The 18,319-nt window shown below is 42.9% G+C and overlaps 1 protein-coding gene across 9 annotated transcripts in view; it reads left to right on the forward strand.

Moving 5' to 3' along the window:
* The window catches only part of LOC144736511 (supervillin-like), a 144,101-nt gene that overhangs the window by 114,916 nt on the left and 10,866 nt on the right, over nucleotides 1-18,319 (forward strand). For 7 of the 9 annotated variants that reach the window (XM_078619094.1, XM_078619388.1, XM_078619467.1 and 4 more), the window contains 12 exons: nucleotides 521-592; nucleotides 2,733-2,880; nucleotides 4,125-4,202; nucleotides 4,745-4,831; nucleotides 5,536-5,704; nucleotides 8,210-8,382; nucleotides 9,400-9,555; nucleotides 13,337-13,473; nucleotides 15,437-15,584; nucleotides 16,151-16,296; nucleotides 17,068-17,228; nucleotides 18,085-18,220. In XM_078619094.1, the coding sequence (XP_078475220.1) occupies nucleotides 521-592; nucleotides 2,733-2,880; nucleotides 4,125-4,202; nucleotides 4,745-4,831; nucleotides 5,536-5,704; nucleotides 8,210-8,382; nucleotides 9,400-9,555; nucleotides 13,337-13,473; nucleotides 15,437-15,584; nucleotides 16,151-16,296; nucleotides 17,068-17,228; nucleotides 18,085-18,220 (1,611 nt within the window). The remainder of the gene's footprint in view (nucleotides 1-520; nucleotides 593-2,732; nucleotides 2,881-4,124; nucleotides 4,203-4,744; nucleotides 4,832-5,535; nucleotides 5,705-8,209; nucleotides 8,383-9,399; nucleotides 9,556-13,336; nucleotides 13,474-15,436; nucleotides 15,585-16,150; nucleotides 16,297-17,067; nucleotides 17,229-18,084; nucleotides 18,221-18,319) is intronic. The other 2 variants (XM_078619542.1, XM_078619626.1) reach the window with 1 other exon arrangement.

Raw genomic sequence — 18,319 nt, forward strand, 5'->3', positions numbered from 1 at the left:
GGAGGGGAGGTTGTTTTTCTAATAGGACAACCACTTTAAACTTTCCACAAAGTGGCACCAATTTTATTTTCCCCAGAAGGATAAAGGGCTGAGTAAATCCCTGCCCAGGATTTGAACTCCCAGCCATCAATTTGTGAGCAATGAATTCCTATCACAGTGCCACCAATCCAAATGTTAATATACATACATGATCAACCTTAATGTATAATAGATTTTGGTTTGGTGTTGAGTTATATATCTCTGAGCCACACTAACATATCTTCCAGATCAAGAAGGTTCCTTTATTACTCCATTCATAAAATAAAAATTGCACCGACAATTTAGGACCCATCAAAATCAAATGTATCCCTTCAGAGGCATCAGCTACGAGCACCACTCGTGATCACAATCCTAACTGCCCTTGTTGCATCTTGCTTTAGTAGTGCTACGATAATGGCTTGTTTCTCTCTTTGCTGCTTTCCTGCTCGTGACTTCCTCTGCCTCCTTTGGCTGCGTCGCTGCGTCTTGTGGCGGCTCCCAGGCACGTGCCTCCTATGTCGTGTTGGAAGTTGAACCTCAAGCTCACAAGGCTCATCGGCCCTGGCGGCGGCAGGTGACTTGCACACCACTGGCTGCAGTCTCCCGCGTTTCCCTCCTCACGGTGTGATGCTCAGATTTTTCCTCCCCATGCTCACATTTGTAGCAGTTTTCTCATCCTGCATGAGAGCATCCAGGCGCTTGAGTGAACCTCTGTCAAACTTTTTATTTGTCAAACGTTAACGATAGCATTACAGTTTGAATACTGTAACATAGGGATGCAACAATGACATCACTTAATTGGCAGTTTCATGGCTAACATTGTTAATTTATATTCTAAGCCACAGGTTTCCATAGGGTGCATGATAAAGGGAGCCTTTCTTTGCATGTTGAGTACTGCGTGGTTTTCTCCACGGTTGTTCGGCTAGTGAATCCTGTTAGAAGGTGAATCGAAAACATGTCAGAGTGCACAATGTTAAATACGAAAACTATAAACGACGTAGGGGCACGGATAGAGTGTTCTCCCCTATTGTTGAGCTTGCCTGACGCACATCGGAGTAATGATAAAAATGCAGTCTGAATCAGGCGGAGCTCTTGCTCGAAGCTTTGTGCAATGTGCTGTGAACCCGGCGACCCGTGTTTGATTCTCAGCCATAACTAACATCAGTGGAAAGTGGTCCCAGAACCCCAGCTGGTTTATTCTTCACTAATGCACACTGACCAGCAGGGCCCCATGACTGACTCGGTCGGCATAGGGAAGCCATCATCGAGCAGTGGATTGACAAAGAGCTGGATATGTACATTCCGTTATTTTTTTCATCATTACGTGAATAGCTGTGGTTTTGTTGATTATGAGGGTTAATTGTGGAAGGTTCTGCTTTAGCACACTTTTTGAAAGTGCTTTTTCTTCTAGAGGTCCAGTTATGCCCTGTATATGTATTCTTATTTTATTCAAAACATGTTTTGTGATGTTCATCTCTGGCACTTTACCTTTATTTAGTAGTTTGTTTTATTTCCTCATATATTTGGTCGCATTTTTCTATTCATATGTTTTTTTAGAAGAATATACATTTCAATTATCTTCAACTTGTAATAGTTCGAGACCCGCCATGTTAGCCGAGCATCTTTCGTCATGGTACTCTAGAAGCCAAAATTTCTGCTTGATTACCAGAGACAATACGAATCCCACTATTACATACTTGCCCTCTGTGATAGAAAAGGTTGCCACCTTTCAGAAGTATGGAGTTCCCTTTTCTCACCTCCTTGAGATCAGCTGTTCCAACGTCCAACATGGACATTAACAGACAAAGGGAATAAAACTGAAAAGTGTACAAAGAAGCATGGATAGGTTCGTGCTTTGGAATTGCTTGAGACGAGAAGAACATGTGAAAAACTAAAATTATCTCACTTAGATGCCACATTAACTGCAAAGAAATGTAAATTTGATAAGGAAGAACACTTTGCTGGAAGCAATGATTGCCTGTGGTTCAGACTAATGATGCAGAGGCAGAAAAAAGAGGGAATACGCCTGAGAGAGTATTTGCCGTGCAGATGGAGTGATGAAATCGGCTTGTATGCAGGGAGCAGATCGATTTTTGAATCACGAGACTGTGAGACATGGCAATGGCTTGGGGAGGCCCTCATCCAGCAGTGGGTAGATCATGGCCGAAGATGATCTATTTGGTGCACAGTTTTTTCCAGACATTTTAGAGCTCATGTTTTAATAAGAGTAAGTCTGGGCTCTTTTGTCATGGACAAATACACTGATCTTCATGGTTTTGCTAGATTCTTGAATTTGGCTGGGAAGAATGTTTTTGTTCAAAAAATAAACTTAGAAATGATTAGAAATATGTAACGATAAATATTAAAACAAGATATATTGGCTCCACATGTAAGAGCTGTTATGCCGGTGGTGGTACAGTCATTCTCCTATCCAGTGACCAGCCTCTTCTATGCAATGACCAGTCAAGGTCCAGCCTGCCTCTAATTAGCTTCTAAGTAGGCCCTTCCATTCGTTAATTTCACTTACCATGCATGTGATGTGTATTCTAGATTAAAACCCATTGAGGCCCACCATGGTCACAATTTTGAGCAGAACTGTTGTGATCCACAACTCTGATTAGCACAGTTGGCTATGTACATTGTGAAAGAAGATCAAAATGCATACATACATTACATTTGTAACGAATCGTTTCTATTTTTTTCTGCTTGTTCAGAAACTGGGGCTGGAGGCTGATTCAAAGATGTCCATCTCGGAGCGGAAAGCCCTGATAAGCGAAAGTGAAATGGCGTGGCAAGTGCGGGGTGCAGGTGCTGCCAACGACTCCGTGCAGTTCACGGTTGCTGGCCGCATGGTTAAGAAAGGCAAGTGCCAATTCGTTTAAGTGAGGATGCCATGCCGTACCCAGGACCAACGGTTCACACGTGTTTAAAGTTTCGAGCCAGGGGTAGCAAGTCTACATTCTCATGGAAAGTGCAGTCTATTCATAGGACAGTCATTGGTAACTTCTCACCCAGAGGCGTGGTGGGCTGACATTGTAGTTGACCAACATATGACTTTCAAATTGTGCATCGGACACTGCCACTGCAGAACCGTGCCTCAATGTAATCATAATACCCTGTTGCTACTAATACAATTTGGTGCATGAGGGCATTGCATACCAGTGTCATCGCCCATAGTCTTCAGTATATATTTTGTAATTTATAAAGGAGGGCATAAATCTCAAGACTTTTCAATTTCATGATTCATAAACCCTGCCTCAAAATGCAGATCCCGTGAAATACTTTTAACGGGGACTTCCCTGTAGGAATGCTTTATTGAAGAACCCTGTCTCCACATGGCTGTGCACACACTATTTTTTTAACCCCTTACAACCACATATATACCAAGGCAATAATACTGTAATAGCAAAATCAGGAGGATTTATATTGGCAATGCAACTGCAGGATATATCGTAAAGAAGGAAGTAATGGCTAGGTGTGGTGGCGTCACTGGCAGTTGTCTTGATGACCTCTTGACCTTTGCTTTCAGATTTTTTTTTCGTGCTGACAGAATTATGCTGAAGCCAGCATACCAAGGAGATCATTGTCTTAACTGCGTGGCTTTTGACTCTTTCCCCCGACATTGTTAACTGAAATACCCAGTGCAAATTTATACACATGCAAGTAATAATAAAGTTTCCGTTGGGATACAAAACAAATGTACAAATATTATAAAGTGTGCCTTATGTTTCTCTAAGAAAATAAATCAATGTTTTAGTATCAATGCCTTAACTTGCTTCCAGGAGACCAACAGACTATGTTTCAAGCAACTCGCCAGTACTTGTTCATTCCTGGCTGAAGAAATATATAAATTTACGTTGTCTTCTTATAAATAATTCCTATTAACAAGGATATTTTATATGCTTGAAGGACACCACACCCACTGAGAATTACATAAAACAAACTCGGTTTGTGACAAAGATGGGCATGGTTTTGTCTCTCCCCATGTACACATGTTGTGGCACAAGCCGCAACATTTTATCTTTATGTTCTCAAAGTATTCAAACAAAAATGTGACTTTTTCCAACCAAGTGCTTCATGCATCCTGTTGGTGGCGGTCCATGCAGGTCTGGTGTCATCCTTGCCTGACCCCTTGACCCCACGATCTAAGGCGGCCGAGTCAGCCATCAGCAAGCCCGAGACGGGTGAGACACCACACCTCCACATTCACGTGTACCAAGTCAGAAGGTTGTTTTGGGATAATAAATAATGTGATACATCCCCACCGCTGGCAAAATACTCTTCTGGTTCAATCTAGATTTTAAGTTTTCGTGACTGCAGGTATCCATACTTGTTGGTTCTTTCGGTAAAGTCACGTACAAAATAAAATAGATTAAATCACGACGTTCCGGGCGCAACACAAGCGTCCGTCACCAGGTGGGACAACCACAGCAAGAAACAATGACATGCAGATTCAGTTGTTTCTTGCTGTGGTTGTCCCACCTGGTGACGGACGCTTCTGTTGCGCCCGAAATGTCGTGATTTATTTTATTTTATACCTACGTGACTTAACCGAAAGAACCAAAGAGTATACTCTTTTGGTTCACAGCTCTGCCCACTAGACCACCTTGTAGGTAACGCTATTTTATCTTGAACTAGAAAATGTATTTTTAGTTAACTCTTTACTTTTAATTCACTGTGCTGATATTTGCCTGGCATTGATATTCGTCCGTGTGTGTTTTTCTAGAAATTATTCCTTCGGATTCAATGGAATCCGATAAGAAACTGGACAAGCTGGAGTCATTCCTGGATAAAATCAATACCAAGTGTACATGTGGGTGAATTATATGACTAACCTGTTATCCACGACTTTCTATATAGCATGTTATATGCAATTATGTTGTGATGTGTGATCTGGGCATTGAATGCTGCTGTTGTGCATTACATGTAAAGAATTTGAGCTAACAGTGTACGGATGCAAACTTCCCATGGCTGGCAGAAGTCATGTGCTTAGCATTGTCATGTTGTATGTAGTGATTCAAATAAACTCACAAAACACCTCCAAGGATCTCTGTAAACCTGAAATAATGTAACTGAATAAATACCAAATTTCCTGTTATGATGTGCCAGTGTCTCAGGCCTGCATTACTGTAGTAGGGACTGATTAGCCCTGTAGATCGTGATATACCATTATCAAACTATATTAATTGGGTGTTATTGACAATGAGGATACAGTTATTATTTAGTATGATTACACAAATTATGTCACAATATTAGGGCTTTAACATATTATAATGGAAGATTTTCTCTTTTTAATTATCCCTCTTCTTTGATATGTCATGAAATGCAACTATTACAGATTCAGTTATAAGTGATTTAGCCACCAATTTTATTTGCCTGGGACTTTGCGAATTGCCAAGAAACGCTGTGGCATTTACGTCTATATTTACGACAGTGCCAAGTTTAAATGAATGTGAACAACCTACGTCGATTCGTGAATTGACACGAGGTTCCTTGCTGCTGCCAATGTTTGCTCAGTGGAGTCACGGACGGCAGTGGTGAGCGTCACCGAGGAGGTTGTGAAGGAGGTGCTGCAGCCCGACGACGATGAGACTTTTCGCCGCTTTTACAGCAGCTCCACATCCTCTGTGGCCGTGGAGATTCGCGAGGAGGACTTGGATGTTCTGTACGACTCGGAAGCTCCCAGGTAATCAGGCCCTTGATTGAGCATTTAGGCTCAAGTCATGCCATTTTTATACCATGCGTAGCATATGTGTTTTGTGTGTTTGGTTGGCAGGAGTGGGGAGGGGTTGTGTCGCGGTTAGTTCTGTGCGACTCGGTGACCCGAGTTCCGATTCCCACTCGCAAGCAATAACAGTGGCGAATATTCAAACGATCCTGGGCCTCCCCTAGGTCGACTCAGCCGCAATGAGTGCCTGGTCCGGTGTGCAAACATCTTCACTCGGGAGACAAAGGCGGCCGGGTGTGGTGCTGGCCACCTACCCCCTTCGTGTGCCGTCCCGGCCTTCATAGGTGCTTGCTCACAGCCCTTGCCCCAACAGTCTGTTAAAGCTAGTCGGGGGATCTTTGCTTTTGTTTGGCAGGATCAGTAAATTAAACATTTCAAAATGTCTGTGCACCCGCTCTGTCGGCTCTCTTTGTCCGTGTGTTTTCATTATGTGACCCACTACCCTTCTCTTGTTGACTTCCTCTGGAAATTTTCCACCATTTCTGACCAGCTTGGACTTACACACCTGTGAAAAAGAGCTCCATAGCTCATTGGGTTATTCCAGCCTATATACAATGTCTTCTGTGTCTTGCTCGAAAACACAGCCAACACAGCATGCTCAAGCTGGACAGCAGTTACGATTATAGGCATTGAACACGCGTGTAGCTTATTGTGCTTCATAACAATGAAAGGAAACGAAGGCATTTACTTTGTAAGTCAATCAAATGTTTTGGTAATTCATTAGCTTTGAGGATAAGAATGATCTTTAGCATTTCCATCACGTGTTGTGCATTGATCACCATTCAGCTGCTGTTTTTACATTATCCTGGCCCCTCTCCCCTTTGAATCCTCAGCCCATGTCCTGTTTTATGTTTCTCACATGGCAAGCTTGGTGAACATGACACTCAAGGCATCGCAGTAAATTTCTCTGCTCCACGATGCCATGAAACCGTTACCATTCCACCTCATATTTTTCTTTAGGGACAATGAGCTGTGTCCTTGTGAAAATCAGAGGTCGATATCATGTTATATAAAATATATATGCAGCAATATCAGTGTTAGAAACCTTTACAGTATAGGGAGCCCTGGCACTGCATGGAGACTTTATTCGCAGCCTAGATATATTATTTGTGTCTTATGCTACTGTGGTAATCCGTGCATAACGTAAAAAAAAAATTGCTAATGCTTTTTCCCCTACGCGATGTAGTTTCAGAATAAGAGTGTGATGGATAAAGGGAATGTTTTGTTGTGTTAGTGTGCACATGAATCTATGCTATGCTTCATCTTTCACTCTCACCTTCTTATGCATGAAAATAGGGAAGTGACCAAAAATTAAAACTGTTTATATGCTCTGGCATTTCAGTAAAATCCTGGTGCATTTTCCCTTGGGGCAATTTGCATTTCTGACATTTGCAACCGTGACTTTCAACTGTGATTTGACAACTGTGAATTTGCAAGTGTAATTTATGTCTTCTTTGTATTCTTTTTAAACTACACTTCTTTTTTTCAATTTATTTTTTTATTTTTTGTTATTTTAAAAAAATGTATCTACCTATGTAACTTCCTCTAATTTTCCAACATTGCTTACCCAGCTTAGTCTTGACACCTGTGAAAAGGAGCTCATTAACACATTGAGTTTTCCAGTGTAAATAAAATGTTTATACAAGAACCGATATTGCACTTTCAAGGTGGTACCTTTATCTTGATCCAACAGCTATTTAAGGGAAACTCTGAATGCAAACAATTTTCTTATTTACTTATTGGATTGTTCACCCTTTGAATGGGATGTGTGATGCCTTAGATTATCTAGCTTTTAGGTAGGTGTCCTTAAAACATTGACACTTCTGTTAGCTAAGACCCCATTATACACACCCAACAGCAACTTCTATATGGAGGCTACTCTCATGTTGGGATGATTTCCACTGTTTTACTTTGTCAGGATGATCATGCTCATGATGATAATAATGGTAATCATGATGATGTGTTGTTGCACGGTAAATAGGAGTCTCTTGAAAGTCGTTGCCATGGCAGGTATAGTGCCTCGTAGTCACGAAGATAAAAGGAGTGATGTAGAAGTTGGTGGAATATACATCCTATTCGTCTAGGGTTTTGTGTGCTTCACCTGACCCGATTACCTTTTAAGTTACCTCCTGGATGTCCATCTTTTATACGAGCCGTTACTCGGATACGAGGAGTGACGTGGATGTGGCGAGACATTTATCCCATCATCCGTGTGTATTCACGCTTTGCCGTCAGATTAGAGGAGTCGAGTTTTCAGATAAACACGGATAGTAGGACCCATGTCCAATGCCCCCCACACCAAATTGGAAGAGCAGAGTTCCACCGTATTGATTTTGACCTGAATTGCATTGATAAGTTCACAAATCAGACACAAGACAAAAATAACAGCAGAGAGTAACTTGTGGGGAATTGTCATGGAACGATGAAACTGATTTGTGGCGTGCATATGTGCGTGTGCCTCAGGCTGCTGTCAGCCATGTCAGAGCACCGGCGATCGGTGCGGCCTGCACGCAGGACGACCGCCTCGCGTAATCCCATCAAGGCTCTGGCCCAGAGAAACGACATCAAGACCGAGTACACAGAGCAGCGGCTCAATGTGGCCACGATCGAGGCCAACCGCCTCCGCGCACAGAAACGTACGGATGCAGAACTTTTTACAAGTTTAATTAGCACCTTGTGAGCAATAGGCAATTTAGAAAATATTTTGGTTGCACACATTTTTCTATTTCACAGCTTTTGAGTAACTCATAGTCATTCCACTTAGCTTCATTGTCTACTGAGTGGTTGTTCATCAAATTATTTGTTGAGCGGGTTTAAACTGTCCTGATTTTACATGGTGACATGGCATAGATATTGTATCAATACAAGAAAGGAAGGATGCCATAAAGACTGAAGGAATGCAGCAAAGATGAGTCTGATTTTACTCAGTGTTGAGTTTTGCATGTGTTTCGAAGGGGGGGAGGGTGGTAAGGGAGCTAGGAACCTTCAGCTCAGGGAGGGAATGTGAATGAGCTGTCTTGGTGGGGAGGGGATGTTTTCACACCAACTGAATGGATTTCCATTTTCAGCCCAGTGGGAAAAAGGATTTGGAATTTCTAGAGCACTTAAAATTCCCCAGCATCTCAATGCACCTTGCACCATATCTCATCTCAGCCATTCCATTGCACAGCTATTGTTGAGCTAAGGGGAGCCCCTGTGCAGAACAAGGTGAACCTGGCACTGGTCTGTATGGAACATTTAGGTAATTTGAATGTAATCTATAAAATGTTGGCCGTGACACCAGCACAGCACACATAGCTATTTCCTGTGTCACCGCCACTGGATCTAATGATAATACAATTTCCCTTTGCTGTAAAACATTCATTCGATATTTAATGTACAAACTTTAATGTTAAATAGAAGTGTCATATGGGAATGACTACCCTGTCTTCTAAATGCTTTTAAGAGGGTTCTGATTTACTCGTACATTCCTGAATATAAATGGTCTCTGCTCTGTTGCTTAAGACTAATAATGCATACTTAACATATGCTTCAGAAAAACACACCGAGTTTTGGTGGTCAGTGTTTGTTCCTTGGCCGCGCGGTGAAGAGGTCTCTAATCTGCATGTGATTAACACTGCTGAATACCCCCCCTGCTCTCGGCGTGTGCTCAGTGGCAAAGCACTCGAGGCTTGCGGACGCCGCGCTGGCCGGCCTGGCCAGCAAGGAAGACTTCAGCAGCGTGAACCTGCGCAGTGTGGCCACCGCCTCTCCCTCTTCCAACAACAGTGCCCTGCCCTACAAGCCAGTCATGCTACTGCAAGTCAAGGGTAAGAGCACGAGCTCACGCCAGCAGCGTGAATGCCTGGTAGCAAGAAGAACGGTGATTTAACGTGGGGATTTGGTTAATAGGTGTTTTCATGAACTGACGATACATAAACCATCACGCAAACTCCGGTCATCCTCGCAGCAGCTTTTGGCTAACCATCAAACAAAGACGGTCACTGCATCGCACGCTTTCAGATGCGCTTCTGCGGCCGTCTGGAACGGTCTTCCGATATTAGGAGGCCACTGGAGCTATTCACTTTTAAATCTAGATTGAAAACCACTTTCTTTAGAACTGCTTTTTGTGTTCAGTTTGTTGTCCTTCCCCCGCACCTCCAATTAGCATGGTTTGGCTACATACGTTGGGAAAAAGTTAAAAATACAAAACTAAAACACACACAGCAGAGATATTTCATCTTTGACTGTATGGGCATGATACCACAGCCAACTAAATTTAACCGTACATTTTTTACTTTAAATAACATTCAGTCCCTTAACTGCTAAACATATACAACATTAATGTGATTAAGTTGATAATTACAGTGCTCATTGACACTAAAAATATTTGCACATATGTTTATATGTATAAACACGTGTACATCCAGTTCACCATGGAAGTGGAAGTTGACAGATCTCTCCCATTTATGGATATTCTGCTCGGGCGTGGCTGAAATGTACTACTATAATGAGCCAAGAATGTCTGTGTGTCCCGCGCGTGACGTCAATCCACGTCGACCAGCCCCCCTCATTAATAATCATGAACAGGTGACGTCCTCTAAATGGACACCCATTATAGCGAGTGACGTCGCTCCATATGAGGGGGCGAGGCGCCTCCTCCCCCCTCCTCAGCTTAAACTTATAACCCTCACTACAAAGGCAGAACCCTCACGTCATGTGATCTCCATAATGCTGTTGAGACATAGAAGTAAAAAGGACGTCATGATGAACAAGGGATTATAATCTTAAAAAGAAATAGGTCTGTGTCACTGCGGCCTTACAAATTGCACACGAATGGATAGTCTGACTACACAATCCGCAAAGCTATCATCCCAACCGTGAGGAAGGAGCCAACTGAGGATCCAATCAAAACATCACCCTGCCATACATAGCCGGGGTAACCAAAAATATTTCCAAAATCATGAACACACACAAGATCCAGGTCCGATTTAACACAGTGCATAACATTCGTGGTCTGATCCCATATGTGAGGGACAAGATTCCTGACATGCAGTATCCCGGTGTCTACAAACTAAGCTGTACCTGCAGCAGCAGTTACATTGGGGAAACTAAGCGACATGTCTCGGACCGTGTCTGTGAATATAAGGCAGATTTACTTTAATGCGGCTGGCTTACACGAAATTGATTTCTCTAAGACAATGGTACTTTGTAAGCCTACTGGCTATCAACAAAGATTCGTTCATGAATAAATCCATATATACAGACACATAGACAATTTCAACCGAGAGGAAGGTTATAGACTGAGAAATCATTGGAAAGATGTCATCAACCACTTTGGGTCATGACTTGATTTGTGTTTTCTTGTCAGCCTCCACCATCAGCAGTGTGGGTGTGTGGAGCGAGGTGCAATGCTTTGATTGGTGTAGACCTACTGGTAGTGTCAGAGCTTTCTCCTACTTTAACATTAGCTCCCCCACCCATCTCTAAACCTTTATAAACAGCTCTTTGATTGGTGTAGACCTACCGCCGGTGTCGGAGCCCTCTCCTACATTAACATTAGCTGCCCCGCCCATCTCTAAACCTTTATAAACAGCTTGCCCTCAGAGGCTAACCTCCCTGTTCCTGATGACGACCGATGCGATCGAAACGTTGTGATATTTTTATTCACTTTATTTGTATTATTTTATTGTAATAATTTTTTCTATCTACGTGACTATACTGAAAGAACCATACAATAGGTACTGCTATTTTAGTGCACACAAATGAGAGGAGGTACAATAACAATGTGCATACATAATGTCCATGCATAATGTACGTCGATTACCATATGAATAACCCAACCGGTAATGGATGCCCATTGTCATTTATATGCATTCATTAATCCCACCCCTTCACACGTGAAGGGCTCACAAGTGACGTCATCACGAGGATTTCTCCATACATCTGGCTGTCCTGATGATTCTAGTTGTAATTACAAACGAAACGTCGTACTCAGATTGTAAATATTGTGGATTTTTTTCTCCAACACACCAGTGTGCTGTACTAGTAACACTTTACTAATTGGCTGTGTCGGGTGGTGACGAGTTTAATGACACATATTTTTGTGATCTAACCCAACAAACCTACATAATGGTTTATATATATATGTATAAGCACTGTTGTGTGTACTTTTTTTGTGAATAGTGTGTTTATATACTGTATACATATAATTCTAGTTCACTCATTACTCATGGCACTTAACAGTGTAAGTCGTTAATCTGTCCCATAACCATATAAATGATGATGCATTACTCAAGGAAATGAGTATGCAGTCACCCTCAATGTGCATGCATGCTACGGCAGATTAAACTAAAACACTGCAGATGTTTTTCCAATTGACTTCATGCACAGTTGAATAACAATTACTATCAATCACTAATAACAATTACATTACCACAACTTCCAATGCACCAACCATTGCAATGTTAGTTATTTCATTATTTATAGTTCTGACAACGTCTGCATCATTTAGTTTCTCTAAACACATTTAAATGTCGTTTAAAACCAGTCTAAGTTTCCAATCTGCTGAACTAGATTTTTATCTTAATTGTCTTCTGTTTAAACTGTATTTGGAAATGTTAAAGTTTAAGGGACTCCACTTGAAATCCTTGACTTTTATATTTGCGGATAAGCCAAGGCAAATCTTTGATCACGAGTCAGAGATATTCCCCCAGAAGCTAATGGTGTGTGATGGATATCCTTTGGTTCCAACATTAAAAAAAAAAAATTAGATCACTGTTTCCATTGCTGTACCATTGGGACTCCTATCAAGTACAGATGCATCTGATACAGATCAATGACAGTGTGTAATCTAGACATTGCACTTTATTGGTCATGTTATAGATGCATATTCATCAAAGTGTGTTATGATAATGTAAAGATCTGCTGATGATTCTTGGGTATATCAGGTCTGGGCTTGGCATTGACACTGGTAATTCCTTTTATGTGTCCAGGAAAGCCTCACTTGAGTCTTGAACTGCCTATCAAGAGAGTCGTGCATTGGGATGTTTGGCTTGTGGGAGGAAACTCGAGTAACTGAGAAAAAAAATAGCACGTGATGGGGCATAACACTCAAAGGTCCATACAGATAGATTCATTATTTTGTTAAACTGCCATCTCCTGGTTATCTTGCAACCCTAGCCAATTCGAAGGCATTTTACCAACCAAGTACCACACAGACTCAACCCAGCTTAATTCCTGAGACCCAATGAGGTGGTGCACATTCAGGGTGATTTTGTACCTGTGGGAGTCAGTGTCGAGGTCCCTTTGAAGGAGGCTGTTGTCAAAAGTGGGAACAACTCCTAATAATGACCAAGAGGTGAAGTCGTTTTTTGGACAACTAAAACAAAGCAAGGTAGTAGTATAGTGCGGAGTGTGGTAGACTGATCTGTTATCCTGTAATGTATGTATCTGTAACATCAGGGTACGTCTCTCGACTTAGTGCTAGTGTATCTTCACTACTCCACATTGCCTCACTTTGCACACAGACCGGAAAGTAAGCCGTGGTGTCGTCCCATCACTTACCGGTGAATCACTTTGCTGCTGTTGTTATTGCTACTGCATGTGAAGGCCGGAGACATGTCCAGACCAGGCTTGTGGAGCCTCGAGCTATTTCCCTCAACAGTGGAGACTGCTTCCTCCTGCTCACGCACCAGCATTGCTACCTCTGGATCGGGGAGTTTGCCAATGTCATTGAAAAAGCGAAGGTATGTGGTATGTTGTCATGGCTCGCTGTCAGTGTTTGGCAGTGTGCTGTCACTTATTCAGATTTAGACTAACAGTTATTATGTATGCCACTTATATGGCTCACAGCAAGGAGGGCCTTTGTTTGATTCATGACTCCAGCGTCTTTCTGTTTGGAGTTTGTATGTTCTACCCTTAAATCTTGACTTAAAACTTTTGTGACTGCAGGAATTCATATTCTTTGGTTCTTTCGGTAAAGTCACGTAGATGGAAAATAATAAAATAAAAGTAATAAATAAAAAATTCATCAAAACCAAAAACTCACGATGTTTCTATCGCAACACAAGCGGTCGTCATCAGGCGGAGAGAAAAGGGGGGGGGGGGGCAAGCCTCCAACTGCAACTGTTTATAAAGGTTTGAAATGGGCGCAGACGAGCCAAAGCTGTGAGTGGGCGGGGCACTGGCGAGAGGGCGCAGTCCAAGTGTGTCAGAAGCATGGGCGGGGCAGCCAATGCTAATGCAGGAAAAGACAAAGGGGGATTGAGAGGGGGAAGAGCTAGGGGAAGAGAGAGGGGGCAGAGATTGTAGAAGAGAGAGGGGGCAGAGATAGTAGAAGAGAGAGGGGGCAGAGACAGGGAGAGAGAGGGGGCAGAGACAGGGGGAGAGAGAGGGGGGGTAGAGATGGGAGAGAGAAGGGGTAGAGATCGGGAGAGAGGGGGGAGAGAGGGGGGAGAAATGGGGGGAGAGAGGGGGGAGAGAAAGAGGGTAGACATGGGGGGCATTGCACCTCGCTCCACATATCCACACCGCTGACGGTGGAGGTTGACAAGAAATTACAAATCAAGTCATGATCAAAAGTGGTTGATGACATCTTTTTAATGATTGCTAAGTTTATAACCGACTTCTCGGTTGAAATTGTGTCTGTGTCTCTATATGTGGATGGCTTCATGAACGAATCTTTGTTGATAGCCAGTAGGCTTGCAAAGTACCATCGTTTTAGAGAAATCAATTTCGTGTGAGCCAGCCGCATTAAAATAATGATCAGCTACGGCAGAAGTACTGGTCCTACCATGTTTCAAATCTGCCTTATGTTCACGAACACGGTCCGAGACATGTCGCTTAGTTTCCCCAATGTAACTGCTGCCGCAGATGCAGCTCATTTTGTAGACACCGGGATATTGCATGTCAGGAATCTTGTCATGAAAGTTTGAAGTCAAAATTTAAGGGTAGAACATACAAACTCCAAACAGCAAAACGCTCGAGGCATGAATCAAACAAAGGCCCTTCTTGCTGTGAGCCATAAGTGGTATACACAAACACGACCACTTGTGTTGCGATCGAAACGTCGTGAGTTTTTTGTTTTTTATTAAAAAAAAAAATTCCATATACGTGACTTTACCGAAAGAACCAAAAAATATGTTCTACCCTTGTTCTGCATGGGTTTCCTCCAGGTTCCTTGTATTCCTTTCATAGCTTTAAAAACACAATGTGACTAGTACTGGAATAATATTGCCATGTTGAAAATTTACTATCAAAGTACTCAATTGGGATTACACACAGCAACATTGCCCCCTCCTGAGACTCGTTGAGGCTTTACTGGGTAAACAGCGCATAATGATAATAATGATGATCCAAACTAGATTTGAACAATTTTTTAAGTTGCAAAGTTGGTGATGTATAATATGAAATCTACCATAAAATTCAGCGTGACCATAATGATATAATCGATACCTAAAGAAAAGAGATAGCTAAGCCAATATGCCCATCACCTGAAGACGGTCACTTGTGTTGCGATCGAAACGTCGTGATCTATTATTTTTTCTACCTGCGCGACTTCACCGAAAGAACCAAAGAGTATCAAGTGAGAAATATTTAGCCCTGGTTAGATCTTTATTGAAAGTAGAAAATTAACAGGTGAAAATGGCATATATTTTCAAAATAGTTTTGCCGACAGAACATGTTTTGCATATTCCTCTGCTGGTGCAGGCGAGTGACTTGGCGACGTACATCCAAACCAAGCGAGACTTGGGCTGCCGAGCAAGCAGCATCACCATCATCGAGGAGGGTATTAACTGTGGCAGCAACCGTGCCCGCAGCTTCTGGGACCTGCTCGGCGGCCGCGTTTCTTATAAAGGTACCTGGCCTGGCGTAGACAAAACTGGGCGCACACACCGCACGGCGTGTGCAAACAGTACACTTCCAGCAGGCACTCGACACTGCACAGCAAACACAAGCGCACTGCATGTACACTACACACCAAACATACTGCATGTTGTGGGTGGCAGGGTGGCGAAGTGGCACCACTTGGGCCTCACAGCCAGAAGCATCTGGGTTCGATTTCAGACTCGAGCACCTTTCTGTGCCGAGTTTCAATGTTCTCCCCCTGTTTCTCATTGGTTTCCTCCAGGTTCTCCCAGTTTCTTCCCAAAGAAAAACAAAATTACGTATCTAGTTTTGGTCAAATATCTCCGCCAAAAAATGAGATGCAAATTACTCAATTGGGATTGCACATTTCAACATTGCCCCCTTTTTGCAAAAAAAGCTTTGCAGGACCTTCCTGCAAAACAGTCTTGGGACTCGATGGGCCTTTCTTGGGTAAACACGCTTCTTAATAATAATGATGTTAAGTGCAGACAATGAGTGGTAGAGCAGATGTCGCATGGCCTTTGGTAGAGCATCTTGTGCGTGTGCGGCATGCAGGTACGGGCCCCCCTGAGGAGGACGAGCAGTACGAGAATGACGTGGTGGCCACCAACTGTGCATTCCGGCTGCAGGGGGAGCGGCTGGTGCCGGATGACGAGTGCTGGGGCAAGGTGCCGCGCTGCACCATGCTCAATCCCTGCGACGTGAGTACCCCCAAACTTTGCCGCTTCGTCTATGTGTAGCTCCTACTGGAAGTACCATATATCAACTGCGTGCGGTTGGCATCGGTGCTATGTCACAGTGAAAAATTGAGGACAAGTTGGTTGTATGTAGTTAATAAACTTAGTGGGAAGAGGAGTTCTCAGGATATATATCTGTATAACCACTTAAGGACAGCAGTTGTGCATAACTTTACAAAAAAAATACGTTGTGAAAGTTTTGTTGGATTATGGTATGGGCAGCTTTTGAACAGGGAGAAGCAGAATTTCTGAGAAACAGGTAACAGAGGAAAGGTAATGTGGAAAAAACTAAATATAATGAAGAGCTTTATAGCATTCTAGGAAATGTATGTATTTTTTTACAATATGGACTGATACAAGTTCAAATTCTGGCCTGGTGTCATCTCAGCCCATCATAGTTCTAGACCATTTAAAATTAATACCACTGATTTTCCAAAAAAAATTGCCCTACCATATACCTCTTTGTATATGCTACTGAATGCTATAATTTCTAAATATTCTGAATCCTTACAATTCATGACATTTATCCATTATGACAGAGGAATTGAAATGAATCAAGAATGTGAACGTACACTAAAAGGCGCAACTTGAAGAGACGTTACATGTGACTAACCCTTCTCTACAGCCTTTGATGGTGTCTGGGCATTCTTCAGTATACACATATATTTACCAATGCCTCAGCCACCCTCGTGTAACATGAGCATCTTATCTCACCCCCTGGGCTTGTACCGCCAGGTGGTGGTGTTTGACTTTGGGAGTGAGGTGTACGTATGGCACGGCAAGGAGGTGACGCTGGCTCAGCGCAAGGTGGCCTTCCAACTCGCAAAGCAGCTTTGGCTTGGCCCCTATGATTACAACACCTGCCGTATCAATCCACTTGGCAGTGACATTCCACGGTACGTCATGCACTTTTTACGGTCCCTGGGGGCCGTGGGAGGAGCAAAGGATTTACGGGGGCCTACGTTCATCTGTTCTGTATAGTGTTTTTAGATGTCAATGTATTTCATCACGGCTAGGCATTAGGATTATGTGGTAAATTAAACACTGCCTAGCAGCTAAGCAGACTACTGTAACAGAAACATCTTTTCTTGATTTGAAGCTTTCGTGACTGCAGGAATCCATACTCTTTGGTTCTTTCGGTAAAGGCACGTAGGTAGCGCCGCAGCTTGTGTTACACATAGACATGACATTAACCTGCTAATCCCCCTAATCTCTCTGCCTAATCTCTCCCATCAACATAGTGCTAATCTCCCATTAACACTGCTGTTGTGCGCATATGCGGGGACGATATTCGTATGCAGTGACGGAAGCTCATTTCATGCTCATCTCTCTCCCTAATCTCTCTCTCCCTAATGTCCCCCATTAATACTCTTAGTTCTTTCGGTAAAGTCCCCCATTAACACAACTGACGTGCTTGCGTCCGGGGATGGAATTCCTTTCCAGCTCAGACCACACTTGCTTGCCCATCGCCACATAAATAACCTCTTGTTGTAACAGCTCTCTCGCTGGTTCAGTAGTTCCACTGCTGGATAATTTTTTTCTGCCAGAGGACGACCGCTTGTGTTGCGGTCGAAACGTTGTGATGTATTTTATTTTATTTTTCTGCCTCCGTGACTTTACCGAAAGAACCAAAGAGTATAGAAACATCTTTCCTATGGATTTGACAGTTTTCTTAGCACCTATTTTGGAATGCCCAAAATGTAGCTTTCACCTGTGAGCAATGATGCGCATGCTTTGTGTTTTTTCGGGCAGGATGGGGGAGGGGCGCCCTGAGTGGTCCATTTTTGGACGCCTGACACAGCACAATGAGACGGTTCTTTTCAAGGAGAAGTTCTTGGACTGGGCAGATGCAATGAAGCCACCCAAGAAAAATGGCGATGAACTGAAGGTGGAATATGCTGCCTGCGTATTTGCTAAGTGTATTAATCCCTCCTCTCCGTGTCTCTCTTTGTTTTTGTCATTGCCTCGCATATTTCTCTCTCTCTTC

The sequence above is a fragment of the Lampetra planeri genome, chromosome 1 (genome assembly GCF_965212315.1).
Source record: "Lampetra planeri chromosome 1, kcLamPlan1.2.h2, whole genome shotgun sequence".
NCBI lineage: Eukaryota > Metazoa > Chordata > Hyperoartia > Petromyzontiformes > Petromyzontidae > Lampetra > Lampetra planeri.